Here is a 23,106-nt window from a genome sequence, read left to right on the forward strand (position 1 = left end):
TGCTTCGAGTTTCTAGTTTTGTTTCCTTGTATTCATGTTCGAGTTTTCCCCAGCAAATAAAGCTGCCGCTTTGAGTTTAACTTTTGCTCTATGAGAGTCCTGCATTTGGGTCCTTCCTCCTGCCTGCTGCAGCACACATCATCACAGTGCACACCAAGCTTTGGTACCTTTCTGATTTTGAAGCTTGTCTTTGGTTATTTAGTGGCTTTGTCTACCATTTCAATAGAGTCTGAGGGGTTTTCACACATTGACAAGTTTTAGACGGTAAACAATGTTAGATTTTAAAGCAAAATTGGAAAAAGAAAAATCAGAATCTGATGGACAAGTTTCAAATCTTTTTTTTTTTTATTTTCAGGGAAAGACTCTTAACCTGAATCTCTTCAAGGAGAAGAACTCTGTTTATTAATGTCAAACTACCTCTGAGCCTGTCCTCTCATTCCCACTCAGGCAGACGTGCTTTCAGTTACATGTGGATTTGTGTGCAGCAGCGACATGTGGCTCTACAGTGAATGCAAACATCTTCACCAGTCAGTTTCCACACAAAGAAAGAGAGGAGAGTTTTGTGAAAAGGCTCCAAGCACTATTTACTATATGTGGAGCAGTTGGAGGGGAGTTTATGGATGCTGCATTGGTGGAGTATGTGGCACTTTGGGGGCAGTTTGTGCAGCAGCTTTCAGCTGATTTTGATGAGATGTTGACGCGGTCGGTGCGACTGCTGGCTTTGTGAGCAGTTTATTTGGGTGAATACTGCTGCATTTTATTTTGAAAACTTTTCTCTTGTTACTGTCAGTTTAAGAGGTAAGCTGTTGTATTTTGGTTTCAGTTCACTCCATATTAATTCAGTTTAATTCTGGCTAATTTGCTTTAAATTGAGTTGAATTTTTTCTATGTTGTGATTTGGTTTTTGAGTGTGTGGGCAAGCTTGTGAAAGGGCATTATTATGCCCATTAGTCCACCTTACCACCGCACCTGACTGTTGTGCAGCCCGTGGAACAAATGATCCTGAATTCACTCTTACTTTTCCTGTTTTGCTTCCACCACAATAAAATCACACTTCATGCAGAGCTTGCTGTCTCTCTCTCTCTTTCTCTCAGTTTCCCGTCTAAAAATCAGTTTTCTACATTATTCGCTTGCTTGTTACGCACAAGTCTACCGTTGTTTACAGGCTGTCGGCCGATGTTTTTTTCCTTTTACTTACTTCCGAAAAGAAAACCTCATTTCTGCTGTTTAATAGGTTACTGAACAAATTTAAACTTTTTAAAATTATGCAAAATTGCAAAAGGCTCAGCTGTGTCTCTAATAAAACCTCTGTAACTTTGCTCTGCTTCACTTCAGCAGCATCAGGTAATGTTCATGTGTTGATTAATGGTTTTCTTTCATTTTTGATCTACTGCAGAATATTTTAAGGCCATCTGCTATAAAATCAGGCCAGGAAAGTCGCCTTCATGTTTTTCTGTGTTTTATCCTGTTACTTTGACACAAAAGCATCTGCTGTGATGCTCACACCTTTGATAAAGTCTCGCAAGTGTCAGCTTTCTTTTTATAGAAATAAAGATATGGAAATGTACTGATACGCGATCAGAATTACCATATTTTTGACTGTCTGAGGCAAAATTGACCCGATTCAAATCGAATTGAATTGGATCGAATCGATTGGAAACCTTGTGAATCGAAATCAAATCGATTCTAGAAATCAGTGACGATACCCAGCCCTAGTGATCAGGGAGAGTGGAAACACATGAGGAAGCAGCAGACACAAATGAGCCTAACGACGTTACAGCCGAAGGGAACCTAAAAACAATGATAACGACACAACAGACTTTTACAGAACATAAAACAGGAAACACTCAGAACATACAATAATCAAAGAATAAAACTAAAATACACAAAACACTGAGTTGCAGATCCAGTACTGTAACAATAAAATTATATTAGTACATAGAAATACAAACCTTTTTTTATTTCTTATAAATCTTCTTGGGTTTAATCAGTTAAGTAGAACATGAGCTGAGAAAACTCTGTTTTCTGTTGCTTCCGTTGTAGAGGGTGACTTGAGTATAGAAGAGGTTACAGTGGGAGAAACTTTAAGTCCATCACAGTACAGCAAACTAACCTGTTCATCCTGCATTAACCTGCAGTAGTTTCCTGAATATTTTCGTTGAACCTTTGAGGGCTTACATCTAAGCTTTATATTTCCAGTTTATCAATCGCCACTGAGCAGTCCTTATCTTTAAATCGAAGCGCTCTTCTTCCTGGTCTGTCATGCCTTTCTTATCTTTCTCCATCTCTGAGTGAAGTTCACTGTTTCTTTTCTCTTCCTGTAAAATACAGCAGCTGCACCTTTAGCTAACAACACACTGTGTGACAGACTGCACACAAACAGGTTGTGTGTTTGCTAATGTGTCTCAAGCTGATAAAAAGGTTGCATTTCAAATAACTTGAGATTTAAAAAATATCACTCCCTTCATGCCAAAGTACCGCAACTTATGGACCCCTGCAGTCCTTAAATATTGATAAATAACCCCCCGGCCCACTTTAACCCCTGACTGTGGTACAGCAGTCCCTCGTTTATCGCGGGAGTTACGCTCCCGCTCGGTGAAATCCGCAAAGTAGCCGACTTCATTTTTTACAATTATTATTATTAACCATTTTAAGGCTGTAAAACCCCTCACTGCACACTTTATACACTTTTCTCAGACAGGCAGGAACATTTACACACTTTTCTCTCTTGTTTACACACCCTCAGTCAAACCTTCGTAGAAAAATAAGTCCACTATTATAGAATGAAACCAAAGATCAAACCCTGTTTTCAGGTCCAGAACATGAGAATAGAGCAGCTGTGAGAGAATTCAACATTAATGAATCAATGGTACTGAAGTGGAGGAAGCAAGAAGAATGAGTTGAGTAAAGTTTGACTTATCTGAATGTTTTGTTTCGCTTAATGAGCCGTATAGTCTGGGAAATACGGTAACTTCTACCTTCCTTTAGCATGTCCAGAAGTCCAATTTTTTTGTGCGATGGTTATCATCATCCTCTGCCTTCTGGGTGCTACTGCAGGTGCCTTTGACAGTGCAAAACGTTTCCTCGACATTGTTGTGTTTGTTGGAGGGAAAACTTACAAACATACAGTGCAGCACTTCAGAGTCACACTGCTAGCAATCAAAGATTTATCTAAATTTGACAAACTGAACACATTCTGTACTGGACAGGAGACACGGCACAAGATTGATTGACAATGTTCTACAGCCAATCAGGACGGAGAACACAACGTGCTGTAAAAACAAAAAGCATGCAAAACTGCACCGAAAAAAAAAATCAGCCAAGCAGCGAGGCAGCGAAAGGTGAACCGTGTTAAAGCGAAGGACCACTGTATACAGTTTTGCCTCTTTTATCTCTTTTTACCTGGTGATTAATACACAAACAGGATTCCCTTTGATGTTTTACTGTTTAGGCGCAAATCAGTTTGATGTTTGAAGGTTCGTAGTGACTTGAATAACTAACTAATAACTAGCCTCAAATACCTTAAACTAAAAGTAACAAGCCTGTTCTGAAAATGTAAGGAGTAGAAAGTAGATATTTGATTTAAAATGTAGGGAGTAAATCAAAAAGTTGTCAGAAAAAAACAACTCAAGTACCGTTACCTGAAAATTCTACTTAAGCACAGTAACAAAGTACCTGTGCTTGGTTTTTGGTAATATTTAGTTACTATGTTCTGTGATCCCTTTCTGATTTCCCAGTCGTGTCTCCATGTTGAGCTTGTCCTGGCCTTCTCTGATTTCCCATGTAGTTGTGTCAAGTTCAGTTACTTTATACTTGTTTCTAGTTTCCTCCCTGTTTAGGTTCTAGGTTTTTGTTTAGGCCCCATATCCAATCAGCCAGTCGAGCCCACTGTTGACACAAAGCTCGAGGTGCACACCACCAGGTATTCATGAATATTTTTATTTTATCCCTTTACAAACAATTTAAACAACAGAGACGAGTTACTTATCTGATATGTTAACCAAACAAATTCAGAGCAGTGTGTGAAACCTTCTGCTGTACATCAACATGTGGTATGTCTTTGGAGCTCTATTAACAAACTATGTAGCCTTTCAGTAAGTAAGGTCAGCTTGACAGAGAGACATTTCCATTACATTTGGTGCATTCTTCACAAAATGAACTACACTTGCACAGAAATAGTGAAAGTAATGTTTGAGGTTGGGGAGTGTTCAGAGGAGGAGGGCGGGCCTGTTGCTGTGAAACTGTGCCACTTCCACATGATTACAACGAGACAAATAAGGAAACATCAGACAAGCCTCTTTGTAAAAAGAAGCAGAGGTGTAATGAGCAAAAGTTAACCAGAAATCATTTTACATTTAAAAAGTGTAAAAGTATCATTATAGATTTAATTTATAGCTTTATTTGTATAAAGCTATAAATTAAATCTTTATAGCAGTCACTTTATAGCAGTGACCTTCTGACCCATGAACCTTCCAGATCCCTCAGGTCATCTGGATCCGTTTTTTTTATCAGTTCCCAGAGTCAGAACCAGACACAGAGAAGCTGCATTCAGCTTTTATGCTCCTTATATCTGGAACAAACTCCCAGAAAGCTTCAGATCAGCTGAAACACTCAGTTTATTTAAATCCAGGTTGAAGACTCACCTGTTCTCAGCTGCATTTGAATAAAAACACAAAATCCACACTTTTAAGCTTAAATCTCAAAACTTATATTTTAACTACTGATTTTATCTACTGTTTTTTTTTATCAATTTTAAATCATGCTTTTTATTGTTTTTGTTTTTTAATGTCTCTGTAAAGTACTTTGAATCACCTTGTTGTTGAATTGTGCAATATAAATAAACTTGCCTTGCCTTCATCTTTGAACAGTATCTGAGAGGGCAGGGATTTCCCCTCTCTGTGGGGGTAACAAGCATCATAAAGAGCACAAAGTAGAAAGAACAACAGTAGTTAAACAACATTACACAGAAATCTGACAGCAGTTGTTAAAGCATCCCCAAATCCCACTGACATGTTTAACAAGAAAAGGGTTGAGTTTCGATATTGTAGCATTTTGGAAAAATTAATGAATCAAAAAGAGAATTTAGGAACTCAGAAAAAAAATCAACTAAATATAAACACTAAATGTTCAGAGCTGCTGTTTCACCGACAGCCTCAGAGTTTCTCCACTCCCTCGCTCATCCTCTGCAGCTCTTCTGGGATTGGTGCTTCTTAAAAACAGGAGAGGAACTCTGACCGTTTGCCGTCCACTGACCGTTCGTCACACACTTCTCCATCCCTGTCACAGCAGTCAGAATCTTTGCACCCTAATCCACGACGTCTTTCACAGCATCGCTGGAGAACATGTTGTTGACAGTCTTTTCTATTGTTTTCAACTCTTTTACAAGTGTTTGGAAGCTTTTGTCTCCCCTAGCGTTCCTCATCATTTCTGCTTTTCGATTTTTCTTATAATTATATTTGATTAAACTTCTGCTTATACGAACTGTGGCTCTCGTTGCATACAAAGCCCCAAATCCTCCACCTATAGCACCACCTGCTGCACCTACTTGCCGACCAAAACAGCGGCCGATTCCGTGACCGATTGCCCAGCCAACAGTGAAACATAACACTTCGCCAAAAAAGCCATAATCTTCTCTATCTTTTACTAAAGCTGCCGCATTCACCGACCCACTAACTGCACCGGTAAACGCTCCTCCGACTACTCCCCCAAATACGCTGCTCACAAAGCCAACCGTTGCACTAACTGTATCAACATCTCCACAAAGTTTGGAGTAAATCATTGCGCAAACCGCTCCCAAAGTGGCACATGTTGCACCAATGATGCCTCCAAAAGTTCCACTAAAAGTGCCTCCAAACCAAACAAACGGAGCTTGGACCACCTCGTTCCGAGAACCCTCCAGATTTGCATCATCTGCAGCAGCTGCCTGTACAAAGCACTTAGAATCTCGCCCAAGGCCATCTTCAAGTTGGTCGTACAGCCTCCTAAATCTCTCCAAACGTGCTTTGCCATTTTCATCCAGGTCAGTTGAAGCCGTGAATCCAAATGTGGCCCAAAACATTTCCATTTTTATGTGTGCGCTGCACAATAATCCACCTCAAGCTAAATATAAAGTCAACTGCTGTTTAGAAGAAGATAAATAAATCAAGTTCTTGTCCTTGAAGTGGCCGATGTTAGTATTTTCCTCCCTGCAAAGAAAAATAACAGGACGTGAAACCAGATGATTCACGTCTTTTTAAACTCTTTTTAATGAACCCCTAACACCTTTTTTGTTTTGTTTTTTAATTTTGCACTGCCTTAAAATTCAGTATTTTGTGCTGTGAAAGCACAAAATTGTAAAAGTTAGCCAATAGCCCACCTGTTAGCTGGAGACGTCGTAATGAGAAAATGATCATGTCGTGCCTTTTTTCCACTAGCACCTGCTTGGCTCGACTTTACTCTGCTTGGTTTTGCTTGTTTTCCAATACAACCGAGTCACACCTCAGTCTGGGTGGGGTTGTTATAGCGAGGCAGCCTGAAAGAGCTGTGATGTCATTTGCCTGCCGCACAAACACAACACAAAAATGAAGGACATGGAGGTGATGGCATACCTGCTCCTCAGTGTCAGACCACCGTGTTGGTTTGTGCGTGCCCACTTCTCTCGTTTCAAAAATAGGGTTTGATTCTTCGTGAACGGGTTGCTTTCATGACTTAGCCAGTGATTGTCACTCCCTGGCCAATCGGTGACTTTCCATCTGCTGACATCACATTTTTGACCCAACTCAGCTCACTTGGAACCCTGGGAAAGTAGGTACAAAAAAGTACCTGGTAAACTCTATGGAAAACTCTAAAAACCTATTAGAGTTTGGTCGAGGCAAAAAGGTGCTAGTGGAAAAGGGGCAATCGTCAGGGGTCCCCAGAGTTTGGATGACTCAGCCATGACTGTCTCAAACAATCTCATTCATTGTTTATGAAATCTACAGTCTAATAAATGAGGGGGGGAGATTTGAATACATTCTGAAGTGACTAGATTTTATTCAACCACATAAATTTGATCAGTCAGATGAAGAGTGATAAAACAAACCTGTTTTTTTCAGGAAGGTTGTTTTTTTATCACCCTTCATCTGACTGATTAAATTTGTACAACAGCCTTGTCACATTTCAAATCAGTTATCTTTGCATCTTCTGTTTTTCCCAAATGCTTGACAACCTTTTAAGTTGCTATTGAAATGTTTGACATTAAATTCATGTGGTAACATAACACTGCACATAACAATACGTTCCCACAGCACTTTTTGTGCATATGCATGTCTTCTAGTGTATTGTATCGTACGTAGTAAACATTTGTACATGGTATAAATTAATTATGAATAATAATAAGGACAAAAAAAAAAACCTGACCTCTATCCCAAACCCTGACCCCCGTGTCGTTACCCAGCCTTAGGAGAGCAATTTAAAACAAAATGACATATTCTCACAGGTTATATTTAGGGTCATGATGACTTAGATTAATTTTGAGGCTCATCCATACTCACTGTTATCTGTCTTTCGATGCCTCAACGATGCTTTTGGTTCTTTCTTCTTGAAACAGACAGCACTTTCACAGAAGTGGGTAAAAGAGAATATTAGGCTGGGGTTAGTTCAGAGCAGGAATCAGGAAGTCAAGGATCGGAGTAAGAGGGAAGGGCTGCTGGTATGAAGCTATGTTCCTGTTCTATATGAATAAATTGCAGATGATTGGGAACGCCTGACAAGAGCTTGACTTTGAAATGTAGCCTGTTCGGTAAGCTGAAGGAAACAGTGCCAAAGTTAAGATAAAGGCGGACTCTAAGTCACAGCATGCAAAAAACTAAAACTAAATATGTGAAGATATAATTATACATGACTGCGTCATCAATGCAAGGTGTGAAAGTTCAGTGTGGCCTCTGGAGAAAAAAAACTTTATATAATTTGCATATAAACTCATCTTGTTATTTCTGATCTTTGGCCATCTTTTTCAGTTTTTTCTTCTCTAACAGAAACTTCACAGTAAAAGCCTGAACAAACAAATGCGTATGAAAGGATCCAGATGTGTAAACGATATGAAACGTTGGCCTTTCAAATCCAGATGAGAAAACTACCAAGTTAAAGCAGTCTATGATTTAGCCAACACTTTATACAGCTGTGTTTCCTTTTTTATTTTCACTGTGACCCTGAAAAAGGACTCTTTGTGTTAACCATTAGTAGTTGCAGGAACTAAATGGCGGTAAATCAAAAGGGGGATCAGTAAAAATAGAAGCTGAGTCCACAAGTGAGGTAGAGACAGAACTAGATAAACAAGTCCAACATGGAGGCCCCACCTTTCAACTTACGGGATCTGTTGCTAACATGTTGGTGCAGATACCACAGCACACCTTCAGGGGTCTGATGGAGTCCATGACTCGACAGGTCCGGGCTGTTCTGGCAGCAAAAAGGACCTGGACAACACTGTAACTGTGCAAATTGTTGACAAGTTTTGCATTTTTCTGTTTCATTTTGAATGTTTGTTTGTTTTCAGTTGATTTTCTTACCAGAGTAGGTGTGACTGTAATTTCAGTCTTTATACGTGGTGTAATATGTAGGGCAAAGGCAACGTTGATAGTAGATAATAAAATACAAAAAAGAACTTTTTTCATCATGGGGAAGTCTGCAGACTTGACAGTTGTTCAGATGATGTGAATAAGCCACAGAAGGGCGCAGCTGAAAAGGCTTGCTGTATTTGTCTTGGCCCCTGGGTCTTGAATTTCTCCGTGGATTTGTGATACCGTTTGTTTTGAAGACATTTGTTTCTCTCGTTTTGTTACATCAGTGTTAATGTTCCTGTTTCCCTTGATTTATTATATCTTCCAGGGTTATGTTCGAGTTGGGTTGTGTGTCTGTAGTGCCTTGTTTGCTCTAAGCTAAATATGGTTCGGTATTTCCCTTTTGTGATCCTATTCTGTTCGTTTAGTCTTGTCTCCATGTCTGTATTATGTCTCTGTCAGTCTCAGATGTTTGAGTCTCTGTCTTGGTTATTTCCAGTTTTATTTTGATGGTCTCTTGTGATTTCTATCTAGTTTGACTTCCCTGTCTTGTTATCTCTGATTTGTTCCAGCTGTGCTGTCTGCTGTTTCCACTCCCCTCTTTATCCGGTGTGTATTTATTCTCTGAATCTCCTCTTGTCCTTTGTCACATCCTTACTCAACGCCGTGTGCTCCTCTGTTCTGTCGCGTTCCCTAGACTCCTAGTTTTATATTCCTGGCTCCAGCCCTGCCCTATTTTTGTATTTTGGAAAGTCTTCAGCATTAGAACTGCCTTTTTTTCACATTCTGTCTCCTGAGTCGTGCATTTTGAGTCCGTATCTTGCCTGCCACACAGTGCTTTAAGACAGTACTGAAGCTTATTAATGGAAAGTTGGGGATTACCAAAGGGAAAAGTAGGACTCTAAGGAAAAGTTGAGTCAAGATCTCAGCAGAGCTTCACAAGCAGCAGACTGAGGCTTGTGTTAGAGCATCAGGGGCCACCTCACTGTCCCCTTACTGATATCAAACCACCTCTGAATAATAGCATAACAGTCTTCTTCAGATCAAGGTAAAGTTTTCATTTTATTTAGTTCTAAAGTCTGGAGGAAGACTGGAGACAGACTGAATCCAAGGTGCGTGAAGTCCAGTGTAAATGTTCCACAATCTGTGAGACTTTGGGCCATCTGTCATCTGCTGGTGTGGGTTGGTCCACTGTGTTTTATCAAGTCCAAAGTCAACACCATGTCTAGGAAGATATTTTAGAGCACTTTGTGGTTCCGTTTGCTGATAACTTGTCTGGCAGGACTTAGCGCCTCCATATATTGTCGAATAACTAGAAAACGGTTTGCTGACTGTTGTCAGACTGGACCTGGAAGATTAGAAACAGCCAACCTTAAAATACAGACATGCTCTTCATAAGTTGGACGTTTGAGAAATCAGTTTTACCCCGGTTCTTTTATTCGTTGAAACTTCCAGAGACGGCACCGGGACTCAGTAGTCATTTCACAAAATCTTTATTCATCTTCATTTAAGCATGCACTTCTAGAAGGGAAGACGAGGCCGGTGTCCCTCTCCAAATCTTCACCCCTTTGTTAGTTACAGCCAGCTTTATAGAGGCGTCCCCATCATAAAACCCCCCACGGTGTGCTGCAAACTCTGTCTGTGTCTATGTGCACGAGCACATGAATGCCTACATGTGCGCATTCCCGCGTGTCTATGTGAGTGCTCGTGTGTGACTGTGTATGCATACCTGTGTGTATGTATGAGTGCACATGAGTGAGTGTGCGTGTGGATGTGTGTGCGTGACAGTTAAAACACTGTGGGTGTAGGTGACTCCCTAGGTCATAAAACCCATCTCTCTTCCAGACGACAGTTATCCAGTTACAAATGTTGAGACCCCCACCCAAACATCCTCTGGGGAAATTCCACTCAGCATTAACTCCTCTCTGTTTTACTCTCACAGTTCAAGTGGGGGAGGGGTCTCCTACAATCTACTCCTAAGTTCACAACACAGTGAGGCCTTTATTATATTGAGGGCAGTGTCTCTACAATAGTTCTACATTCTATGTTAACACATTTCTAAACCCTAAAATCAGCTAAACATTCTACAATTACATATCCTTTTTTGATGGATTCTAATAACTTGATGCCTGGATTTCAGATTTTTCCTAACCTATAAACCACCATCATTCAAAGTAAAGCAAAAAAGGGGGATTTACACAATATATGAGTAAATGTGAAAGTTTGCCTTTTTAATTGAATTGTGAAATAAATAAACTTTTCATGGTTTTCCAAATTCTTTTGTACTATGTATGAACTAGTAAAGCACCTTCAGATGACTCTAGCCACATAAATACCAGCATGTTTAGAGGCTTACACCTTCTCTTTGTTAATCTTCTTCATTACGCTCGGCTTCCCTTCATAATTCATTAAACTTTCATCTAATCTAAATGAAAGTTGATCCGACCTCATCACACCGCAGCTCAGGTTTAACCGAGCGCATATTTGGTTAGTGTTTAAACTAATCTGAGACCTTTATTTGTCCAGAGGGAAGGCTCCAGAATCAACAAGATTAAAGCGGTTCCTCTCATCGTTACACGGTAATACATTTATCATTCATTATTAAGGATGAGCTGCCCGAGTCAAATAAATGAGGCGCCGACACTCGTCGTTTATAAGAGGGTCACCTTTATTGTCACAAAAACACAACAGGATGTACAAAAGCAGCAACCTTTTTCATTCGGTTGGTTTTTCTCACACGAAGCAGCAACTTTTAGCTTCCACACACAAAGTTGCGCAGTGTTTTTGCACTGTTTAGTTGGTCTTTAGTTATACTGACTTTGTAGTAGTTTATCATTCTTCTTCACGATTCACAAACAACACTTACCCCACACAGCAAGCACCACTCATCATTTAGTTGATATACAATATCGTTCATTTCTCTGAAGGTATAATAGTCGTGTTTTTTCTTTTCTTTTTTTTTCTCTGGGGGCTTTACTTTGCCATTTGGAACATAATACAAAAATCTAAGTAACTGTACAATTTTTGTTTTACTCTATCATACACTCACAAGTATACACAGAATTTTTGACAAGAAAATGAGACCTCTGTTGACCCAGCGTGCAGATTTCCAGGAATGTATACAGTATGCATGCCATTTTGGAGAGTTTTTTCCTCTTTTTTTAATTCCTTCTATAAAAGTTTCACATAAAATCCATTTTGTTATATATTATCTGGGTTTATATACATGATTTGAACACCCACAAATGGTTTGAACAATCACACATTCATCAAGAAACCATCGATAAACAGTTTGAATTGTATCATCTGTGTAGTGTATGCACACTATTGGTTATAGTAGAGGAAAACAGCTACAAAATGAGGCCATCCTATCAGAGAGGTGATTGTTTCATGTGCTTTCTATACATGTTCCTGCCCGCCGCGAGCATCTGGCGCCTCTCCTGGTCTCTACGATACAATGTGTTAATGGTTTGTTTCATGGTTAGCAGAAAAAATAAAGAAATCTTTAACGCAGAAAAATAAAAATTTACAGAATAAATGTGTTAAACGTGCGTATGAATCCTCTTCAAGTATAAAAATACAAAAAAAGCTTGATTATATAAAACATAGATGACACTTTTTTCTTTTTTACATGTTCTCTCCCAAATTTAAACTAAATGATTGTTAATATACATACAATATATCTGAAGTGGTTTAGGTTATACTTTAACTGCGTGCTAGCTTTTAATGCTATTTCTGACACTACTAATACATTCCATAAATGTATTAACTATATAATAAAATGTCTGCTTGTAATTTACTGTGTGCCGGTGGTATAAATACACAGTCAGTGTCAGATTTCCCTCCAGCAAGATGTCACGCACCGCGTCGAGCACCGGGTGCGCGCAGGATTATTTATCTTGTCACTTTAGATTCGGTTTACATGAAACCTTTCGTCTCAGCTCGCTGCATTTCTGCGCTTTAATCCAAACACGACTTGTCACATTCATTAAAACTTTTATAACACACCGATTTGGGAACGGGTTAAACTCTGACAACACACGTGTTGCAGACAAAAGGTAAGGGTAACACGATTCGCTGTGTCCCAGTTTCACACTTTCACACACCTGCGAAGAGGAGAGTTTATTTTAGTAATGATCATCATTTTCATCATTTTATTTTTGACTGGAGTTGCAAATATTTCGCATTGTTTATTTTACAAATGGGAGTGAATGAGTGGGAGTGGCTAAAGTCACTGGGCGTGTGACTTAGAAAAGGGGGCGTGGTTAGAGAGGATAAAACTCGCAGTATGCATGACTAGTTAAATAGTAAAAGTTTAAAAAAGTAGTAAAAGTTTGTTTGTTATGCATCACTTTGTAGCTAACTGTTGGTCACTCATCGTGGACGTTCCAAGCTCCGGCTAGGCACCCAAATCTATCCTCCCTCACTGAAAGCTCTGACATTTTTATGGTTCTGTTGCTGTGTTACTGCTTATCATATGCATTTCGGCATAGTCACAAATTTTAGGTTTTTTTGCCCTGTCTTTTTAAGCTTTGTTTGTATATTCTTGTTCAAAAATCCCCCAAAGCAGCATTTTTTTACTGAGCGTAAAAGTTATTTTTTAAAGTAGCTGAGCCGGTGCGAAGCTGGGACACAGGTATTGTGTTTAGCTGTTAGTTATGGTAAAAGATGGATTTGCGACATACATGTTAGAGGTGAAATCCTCGCACTGCTTCACAACGCAGGTCTGGAGCCGATGGAAAAACCTCCAAATGTGCAGAATAAATTTTACCCTTTTAATTTGGCTCCTTAATGTGAAAACGACCTCTGCAGCAGCCGAGAGAGTCAGGCAAATTACGCTAATGACAAAATGTCACACCTTCAAGGTCTGAGCTAGGATTTAGGAGTCCAAAACCAGAACGATCCGAGTACTCACTCCTCACGTTATTAGTCCAGCTGAGGCCTGAGAGACCTGAGAAACAGACAGAGAATGAAAAAAGGCAAAGCAAGGAGAGAGAGGAGGAAGAAAGGAGACTGGCTCACGGACCAAAATGATGTGCGAAAAAGCAGCGAGGGGAAAACGTCAGCGAAACTGATGGTGATGTGGTGATGATGATCGCCCAGATCAATGAGCGGCGTTTCTGCTGTAGCGGTGACAAAAGCTCAGCACTGCCCCAAAAAAGCAAGCAGAGAGGGAAGATTCGGGAGCAAAGGAAGAAAAAATTAGAATGGAAACGAGAAGCGGTGAAAGGGAAGGGAAAAAAGAAAAAAAGACAAAAATCAAATTTTACAAACAGACAAATGTATTTCAAGTTTCTGTTAAATCATCCATGATTTATGATCTCCTCCACCGCCCCTTCCCCCTCCCTGTCCCCCTCCTGCGCTACCACTACTTTCCGCTTCGATGTGATTGGCCGCCGGGGACGTCAGGTTTTTGGTGCATCGGCGTGACAGCCCTTGTGCTTGTGGGTAGACTAGAGAGAAGAGTGCGAAGCTGTCGCTGGGCTGCAGACGGGCAGAAATGATCACAGAGCTGCTGCTGTCAGAGACGAGGGACAGAAAATCTGCCCTTATTCAGCTCTTCTTCCTCTTCTGTGTGTGACGCAGTGACAGGAGGAAGAGGAAACGGGAGTGGAAGGAGGATGAAAAGGAGACGAGGAGAGAAAACAAGAAGACGAAAAATGACGAGGGGTGACAAGGAAAGGAGGAATGAGATTATGACACAAGGAAACAAATGCATCAGACAAGAAGGACAGGGAGGAAGAAGACAGGATGAGCAGAGAAGCTAAAAAAGGAGAGGAGAATAAACAGCAAGGGGAGACAAGAGTAGGAAACATTGAGAGGAGAAAAGGAGAGGTAGCCAGGGATGAGGAAAGAAGACGAGGAAGAAAGAGATGTAAAAGGCAAGGAAAGAGGAAGTGGGGACAAGAAAAAAGGAAAGATGAGAAGTACAAAATAGAGGAAACAAGAACGGCAAGATCAAATGAGGAATGAGGGAGAGAAATCTAAAAGAAAAGGATGGAAAGGAGATAAAGAAGGAAACAAAAAGAAGAGATAAGGGAGAAAGGCATGAGTGAGAATAAAGATAGGAAGGGAAAGGAAGGAAAGGATAAGGAAACATGGGAATGAGGCCGATGGAATAACAGGTTAAAACAGATTGAGAAAAGATGGAAGAAAAGGAAAGCAGAGAGAAGAATGGGAATGGAAGGAGGAAGCAGAGGTGGAAATGAGTGGGAATGAGGAAATGAAAAATGAAGAAGATACGAAGGGGAGATAAGGAAAGAGGAGAAGAAATCATGAGGGAGATAAAGAAGGGATGGATAAGGATAGGAACGACTGGACGAAGAAAAAAGGGATGAAAGGAAACGTAATGAAGAGAGTAGAACAGTGGAAAAAGAAAAGGAGACAGGCAGAGGAGACGAGGAAAGGAACGTGACGTAGGAGGAAAGATAAGGTGTAGCAGAAGCAAGTTTTCCTTTGACCACAGCTCGGTATTAGCCGGGGCTCTGGGGTGTTCCTGAGAAAACATTTATGTTTCTGACCTGCTCTCACTTTAAACACCTCGCCTTCAGCAGCAGCAGCAGCCTCTGCAGCTCCTCTGTGTGCCAAATAAATAAACCAAGTGGAAAAACAACCAGCGGCTGGCCGTCCCCCGGCCCCCTCTGCTGCCACTGCTAATGAACGGCTCTGCACATGAGTGGGCTACAGATTTTCCCTCCCATTACACCTCTATGAGCCACACACGGCCCGAAACGGTCTGTCCATCCAAATGTTCGGCCGGCCGAAAGACAAACAAGTTACGTTCAGGAAGATTGACGATGGAGATGGTTTACCGCACTGGGTGTGTAAAGAGAAATTTGATGCATGTGCCAAGAACGTCGTCGCGACTCTTGTTTACCTGATGGATGGGTACTCGGTGCGTACTTGAGTAGCAGCAAACTTAAAGGACTTCTGGTGTTTTCTAGAATTATCTCAACGTTTGGCCACAGACTGTATATAAAAGATGCCACCAAAGGAGGCATAATCTGGCAGCAAGAAGAAGCTTGAGATAAATCTGCTTTCTCTGTCAATTTATGACTTCTTTAAACACCTAACTATGGTTGCGCTGGGAGGTCAAATGCAGTGCAACGGAACAAAACACCAGCAAATGGAAAAATCAGTTTAGGCCAATAAAAGGCTGGTTGGATAAAACGTGTGAGTGCTGGTATTGTCTGTAACCTTGTTGGAACAGGGCGTACAAAGGGGGAAGAATCCAACTCGACAACAGCTTAAGTTCAGCAATAAAAGAAAACTGTTTGTGGTGACAAGGTGCTGCCTGGAGCCCCGGGGGGGGGGGGGACACAGGTACATCTGAGGCGCTCTCGGGAACAAAAGGACGAGCAGAGACAGACTCCGGAGGGGATTTTTAAAAGCGTACCGCCTCCTCTACGCAGCACAGCAGCTTCTCCGTCAAACTGAAGAATGCTAAACAGCAGCCGATACCACAAGAAAACCAAAACAGTGAAGCAAAAGAGTAAATCTAGTCAAGAAGAGATCAAATATGTTGCATCGCTTCACATTATTTTGGCAGATCCCGATGCCTGACACTCTGAATCTAAAAGCATTCGTCTGCCCGGAGCAACATCACACCAGTTCAGCTGATGGAGACGCGGGCATCATGTGAAGTTTACCCGCCTACAGCGGCAGTGCAGCAAAAACAGAAGCAGTGTGGGGAGGAAAACGGTTTAACTTTCCTCCTTTTCACCTTCATAACTTTACACAGCAGATCCTTCAGACTACCTAAAACTGCAGAAATGGACACTTCATCTTCAAACTGCTCTTTCAACTGTCTTGTTCTTTTTAATTGAGCGATCGTGGCTCAAGAGTTGGGAGTTCGCCTTGTAATCGGAAGGTTGCCGGTTCGAGCCCCGGCTTGGACAGTCTCGGTCGTTGTGTCCTTGGGCAAGACACTTCTCCCGTTGCCTACTGGTGGTGGTCAGAGGGCCCGGTGGCGCCAGTGTCCGGCAGCCTCGCCTCTGTCAGTGCGCCCCAGGGTGGCTGTGGCTACAATGTAGCTTGCTATCACCAGTGTGTGAATGTGTGTGTGGATGGGTGGATGACTGGATATGTAAAGCGCTTTGGGGTCCTTAGGGACGAGTAAAGCGCTATATAAATACAGGCCATTTACCATTTACCATTTAATTTTCAAGAGAATAAGCCTTATTTTACAACTGCAGCTTATGGGGAATTGGTTCCATCTGTCTGAATACTATTAACACTCATCACATTAACATGTAAGCCAATATAATAAAATATAGACTTTAATAGATTTAACTATGTGATTTAAGCATCGATTCACTTTTTAAAAGGTGTAATCGCAGCTACAGAGAGCTGCTAAGCTAGTTAGGTCGGCTACAGTTTGATTCATCTGGATGTCTTTATTTTGCTGTTTTATTTTCTTTAATGTGCAAAAATTCCATATTTGCCAAATACTCTCGAACTTATAATGTGGCTTTGAAGTCATGTAAATTGCTCAGTGTTTGGCAAAAAAAACCCCAAAAAAAATCACTACTTGGGGGCAGGGCATTGTGGGTGGGAGCCCACCATTGGATTAGGGGTCTGACTCAGTAATATGTGAGGTATCCTGCACTGAATGACCAGGTTTGTCTTCCCTGATGGCATGGGCTTATCCAAGATGATTCGTCAGCCTCAGATTGTAAAAAAGAGTGGTTCAGGGAAAATGAGACATCATTTCCACACATGGATCGGACCCCACAGAGTCCAAACCTGAACCCCACTGAGAATCTTTGGGATGTGCTGGGGAAGGCTTTACGCAGCGGTCTGACTCTCCCAGCCGTAACAAAAGAAGACAGCAGCCCAGAAATAAATGTGACATTGCATAAGCTTACTGCAATGATGCCACAGTGAACGTGTGCCAGAGCTAACGGTGGCCAATGAAGTATCAATGTGTGACCTTTTTTTTGGACCAGTGGTGTATAAGCTTGAGATAAACCATAGTTACATGCTTCAGTTCCTCTTTGTTACTGTTACTGAATCATATCTGTACATAATCGCTTCTGCTGGGGAATCAGTAACAGGATGTAAAGTCAGCTTTATGAGCACGTGAACGGCCCCCTAACAGGCGTCCTCATCGGCTGCGTGTAGGGGGAATAAATGGCTGGCCACACTTTGTCAGTGGTGGCCGAGGCCTTGCTGAGGTTAGCCCTTTTTCATCTTGATACCAAATATAGTATCATGCACGTCCACCAATAAAAGCTTCGTGCTGCTACTGCTGCTAAATACCTGGCTGCAGCAAAAAAAGAAAAACAAGCTGGAACCACTGATGTCAGCAGGTATGGAGCTGCTACTGCAGGAGTTTCCTGCCATTTTCCTAAAGAATGAGTGAAAGCAGCAGCAGTGAGAGATTTTTTGGTAAGAAGCAGAGCTGAACCCTTGGTTCTGTTCATTTGTCATAAGGCAGACTTCGCTCCAGGTCACCGATCCTGAGGGAAAAGAAGCGTCTGTCGAGTCGTGGCAGAAAGAGCGATCGCGACTTCAGTTTACAGACAACAAAGTTCAAATTTAGTTCCTACGTTCTGGCTTTGACCACATTTTTTTGTAGATTTCTGCAGATCTGAAACACAATTTTGACCCATTTTCATTTAATTTAAAGTAGAGCAGAAGCCAAAAGGAGTGAGGCAGCCACTGAGTTTGGAACAGCATCTTTGTCCATCAACAGGAAGAAGGTAAAACATTAACATTCCTGTGAGGTGGTTTCTAATTCCAGCTCCTAGCTTCAGTGAGTAAACTCGCTGCCGCCTCCCCCAGTTGTGTATTCTTTACTCTTCACTGCCTCCCTTCTCTTTACATTAACTCGTTTACACGAGGCTTCATTTGGCCGCATGGTTGTATGTACAGTAGAGGCTGACATTGACATGACACAGATGAGCCACGCTGTTATCCCAGCGTTTCCATTACAAGTGATGCTCTACAGTTAATTTAGCCGGATGCGATAAGAGAACATGTTTGTGCATAATATTAACAGCACGTTCGATGACATTATCTCAGCCGTGCGTTGGCTCCGGCCTGCGTAATAGAAAAATTACAGTACATTATTTGACCATTTGCTTTCAGGCTGTGTGGTTATAAAATCATGAATTTTTAAAAAGCAATAAGGGAAATGAGGTGCAAAAAAAAAAAGTGAGTTAATATTCAGACCGTTACAAGATGGCACCGGAGCTGAATACTAATCCTCACGGCCTCTTCGTCCACGAGCGCCCAGATGGCATCGCGTGTCAACTGGAGGTCAGCCATGTTGGCCGCATGTGAACGGCTGTTACTGCTAATATCAGGCATTGTTAAAGACGCTGGCCTGCTCGCATACATGAAAGCGAAGTCTATAAAGATATCTGGGCTCATGTGGAGGAGCTGCTTTGAGTTAATGACAGATATCTCATGGAAAAATCATTAATCATTAATCAAAACCAGCGCTGACAAATGAGAGGATGATTGACAGTGACCCGCTGCCTGCCTGCCTGAGAGGCACCAGCTGGATGCGTTTTTATTTTCATTGTCAGTATTTACTCAAAAAGGATCGTAGCCAAGGATGGGTCAAGGCTGTTACGCTCAGCAGGTCAGGGGCAGCCCGGAGCGCCTGCAGGACCAGATAAGAGCGAGTGGAGCTCCGTGGCGAAAGGGCCGTGTTTGAGGGTTCATCAGCCAACTTTAACCTCCCGTTTGCACAGACACGCTCAGGAGGAGGCGACGTGTTTTACACCGAGCTGCTGATTTACTCACCGATTTCTCTCTTTGTACTGTGCTGGTGCACGGCGACATAGCGGATGGGAATTTGTGGCAGATTCAGAATCAGCTGCGAAAGGCGTGCTAGCGTACGCGGCATTTTTATTTATTCAAGATGCCTGGATTAGCTCAGAAGCCTCTTTCTGTGTAAAAGTGATTAAACTGGAGGTTTAATTTGCCAACAAACATCGTGGTTAAGTAGTTTGGAATTGTACAAAGCCGTCACAGCACTTTAATAATGAAACACTGCAGGAGTCCATAAAAAAGGTTTACTTTTTAGTCTTTGTGCAACCAGGAACTCACAAAAAAAATTTACTTTATCTGCATTTTCTACAGATAACTCCTGAATGTGTGCACTGTAAATCGTCCCAGTTCTGCTCCTTCTGTCACACGGACATACTCCAGGTTTCCCCCATCCTGAATATTGGCTTCTCATGCCTCCTTTTCTTATCAAACTTGCCTGTTAAGGATATTTGAGGGAACCAAGACAAGTCTCAAGTTTGTCTTGCGGAAAGGAAGGTCGCGGTTGTGTTTGTGGTAAGAAAGAAGTGTTAGAGAGTTTTTTAAAGCAAATAAATGCCTGGTTTTGTAATTCAAGCACAACTGGAGCTAAAACAGAATAATTCACCTGTTTATCAAGGTCAAAAGCAACAGCAAATAAAAAGGTTCAAACAAATTATCAACTGGGAAAATAACGTGCAGCTTAATTAACTGAAAATGACAAATCCTGCTCTCAGCTTTACAGCCGACAGTCTGTTGCTTCTGTATATCTAGTTCATCTCCAGTTAGTGTTCGCCTCTGTCGCTCGCTTCAAAGTTAAGAAAAGTTTAACTCGTTACCCGACCACTTCTCGCCGCCGGTCATTGATAAAAGTGGCTGATATTCAGCCCCACTTCCTTTAGTGTCAGTGGTAATTAAAATGACAGATGGTTACTGGGTCACATGACTAATAGAGCCACAGGCAGTATAAAAGATGGACCGAATGCTCAGGTCTGATAGGTGAAGCCAACATAAAAACCTGCATTCTTCTAACAGCCAGCAGGGGGAGACTCACGTGACTCATCTTTGATAGGAGACTATGGGACAGCAGCCTTGTGATCTCAGAAAACACTTTCAGATCATTAAATCATCATTTCAGGTTTAGTTAAATAAACATGAAGGCTGTTTTGTAAATAATTTTGTAAATTATTGTCATTATTAGAGTCAGAAAGGAGGATTATGTAGGGGGTGTTCATTGGCTACTGAGTTGTCACATCTGGTTTTAAAATGCCAAGATTGACAGCGGTGAAAAATTAACCTCGAGGCTTCAAAACAGGACTTCTTACTGATGTGTCCATCTTTTAAATACAGTCTAAGGATAGAAGCTAACGAGAAAGTTTGAATTTTAAGTTGAATTTTTAGACGTTGAAATGAAAATAACTTTTAGAGAACTTGACATTAGTTTAAAAGTTTTTCCTGAAACTTTCCTTACACCCCGTTTTATATTCAGATCAATGATTGGAAATAATTTATCTGAAGTTCACTAGCACGACACCCCAAAGACTCCTCTTCCTGTCACATATCTTTAATGTCTGCTTGCTCCACACACCCCTCCATCACAGCCCTGCCCATCCAATTCTGGTTCCTTCCCCTCTGTAAAGTCAAGTCCCCACACTGTCTTGAATTTGCTGAGGTTTGGTTTCTGACCTGGCCCCTCCTTCAGTAGTAGAACAACCACGTCTGCCTTCAGCAAAGGATTCCCACACAACCTATTCAAAGTCACGGTCGCTTCTACCAGTTTTACAACTGCTACAGTTTTCAAAATGTGCAAAACGCTCAATCACTGCTTCCAGGGGAAGGTGGCTTTCTTTGGGGATCTGTTGCCCCTGATCCTCACTAAGGTCTTCCCCAAATTGCAGCCTGTTGTCTCGCTGCTTCTCGTTCAGCTCATCTTCATTATCTGTTTGGGTTGTGGTCCTTGCTTCCATTCTTTCCATCGATTCGTCTTTGTTTTAACATCACTGCTAAGGGTGCTACTTTAACTCTGCTTACTGCAGACACTAAACTGAAACCTGCACACCATCTTCTGCTGACCTTATGCCTTGTGTTCTGCGCTTGGTGTCTTGCAAAATAATCATAGCATCCTGGCTTTAAAAAAAGGCAAGTAAGCTAGCGTTATGGACTGGCCTAGCGGCTGGAATGTGAACCCTTCAGGTTTTTCAGCGCCTGCTGCAGCCCTGCCTGCTGACCTTGAGGTCTAAATGATGGGTAATAGAAAAAGAGCAGCATGTGGTCATTACTGGATGAACAGACTGAGAGATGAGGAGGATTCAGTGAGAGAAAACATGGTTGGATCAGGGTGAAATATCATCTCTGTGACTCTGAGATATGAAGTCTTTCCGTGGCATTACTGAAGCTTATTTCACACAACAGAGGCAGATGATGTATCGGAATAGATCTATCATAATAAAGCTAGTTTAGTCAGTCACAAGCACCGAGACCTTCCTCAGGAAATCAAAACATTGACGTACTCGCACGACAAAAACTTGACCTCTAAGCAAGCTAGGTTAGATCCAGTAACTCAAAACACACATCAAGAACTGGTAAAAAAAACCAAGGTTTCTGTAGATATTCTCCCCCACTGGTTTGTGTTTGATCTCGTGTCGTCTGCCGGTCAGGCCTATACAGTTTTCATCTCGCAGAAGTCATCGAGGAAGGGAGCGGGACTTCCTTTGGAGTGACAGCAAAGAGGAGAGGCAGAGGCAGACGAAGCATCAGAGGTGGACTTTTTAGAAGTGGAATACCTGCTGCTGACCCTGGACTTTGGGGATCTCCTCTTTTTGCCTGCGGGTTTTGGGCCTCTCCAGGCTGCCTTGCTGGAGGTGTTTGAGCCGGGCGGCGACAGAGGGTCCCTTCGTCGGGCCGGGAGAGTTACTGCTGTACTGTGGGAGCCGAGAGAGAGAGAGCAACGTCATTTTAATTTAACTTATTTCGGCTTGTGTTCATGTTGAACCAGCCAAGTGTTGGCATGAAATCAGACACAGCCTCTCTATACTGTAATGATCCGTGACTGTGATCTGCAAGCCCTCCAAATGAAAACACAGCACATGCTGAAAGTGTACTTATTTTTTTGGCCATGTGTTGTAGATTATATTTGTTGTTTTTGAATAGCTTCATTAATGGGTCTTTTTTTCTGCACAATCCGATATCCCAACATCACAGTATTGTTCCACCAGTGCAGCTATCATTAAGTCTTTTACCTCACTAGATCACCATGGCAACAGATGCTGAACATATCTTATGGATATTTAAGATATGTGAGTCCTAAAATCAGTGTCTACTTTTGTCTTGTCCTGATTGGAATCTCAAATACTTGTACGATCAGAACCATTCACTCCACAATGCTACTACAGTTTATAGTGATGCTGTATGCAGCCACCGGCCACTTTATTAGACACACCTGTTCAACTGCTCATTGACACAAATATCTGTTAGCGTACCGATTTAAGCACATGGACATGTTCAAGAATGACAAGGAAATTAGATTTAAGGGACTTTTAATGTAACATGACTGTTTGTACCAGCTGGGCTATTCTGAGTATTTCAGAAACTGGTGATCTGCTGAGATTTTCCCTAAAAACCATCTCTAGTGTTTACGGAGACTGGTCAGAAAAAGAGAAGCAATGTGGTTTTCACGTCAGAGGACCAAACTGCTTTAAGACGATAGCAGTAAGCTAATAGCTACTCAGCTGACCACCAAAGTATGCAGAGGAGCATCGTTGAGCACACAAATATTGAACCTTGAAGCAGCCTGGGCACAGCAGCAGAAGACCAGACGCCTCTACTGTCAGCT

The 23,106-nt window shown here is 41.7% G+C and overlaps 1 protein-coding gene and 1 long non-coding RNA gene across 4 annotated transcripts in view; both read right to left on the reverse strand.

Annotated features, from left to right (window-relative positions):
• Window positions 1-3,923: 3,923 nt before the first annotated feature.
• On the reverse strand, window positions 3,924-7,714 carry LOC145430358 (uncharacterized). The gene is made up of 4 exons (XR_013910887.1): window positions 7,512-7,714; window positions 6,588-6,775; window positions 6,356-6,511; window positions 3,924-6,185 (listed from the first exon to the last, which is right to left on the reverse strand). It is a non-coding gene; the product is annotated as an uncharacterized LOC145430358 (long non-coding RNA).
• A 3,449-nt stretch (window positions 7,715-11,163) lies between these two features.
• LOC113028019 (SRC kinase signaling inhibitor 1) overlaps window positions 11,164-23,106 on the reverse strand; it is a 140,941-nt gene continuing 128,998 nt past the window's right edge. For 2 of the 3 annotated variants that reach the window (XM_080305292.1, XM_080305293.1), the window contains exon 19: window positions 16,678-22,195. In XM_080305292.1, coding sequence (XP_080161418.1) covers window positions 22,043-22,195 — 153 coding nt within the window. In that variant the 3' untranslated portion in view covers window positions 16,678-22,042. Of the gene's footprint in view, window positions 13,665-16,677; window positions 22,196-23,106 lie in introns of those variants that run through there. The other variant, XM_080305290.1, reaches the window with a different exon arrangement.

Source organism: Astatotilapia calliptera, chromosome 8 (genome assembly GCF_964374335.1).
Source record: "Astatotilapia calliptera chromosome 8, fAstCal68.1, whole genome shotgun sequence".
Classification (NCBI taxonomy): domain Eukaryota; kingdom Metazoa; phylum Chordata; class Actinopteri; order Cichliformes; family Cichlidae; genus Astatotilapia; species Astatotilapia calliptera.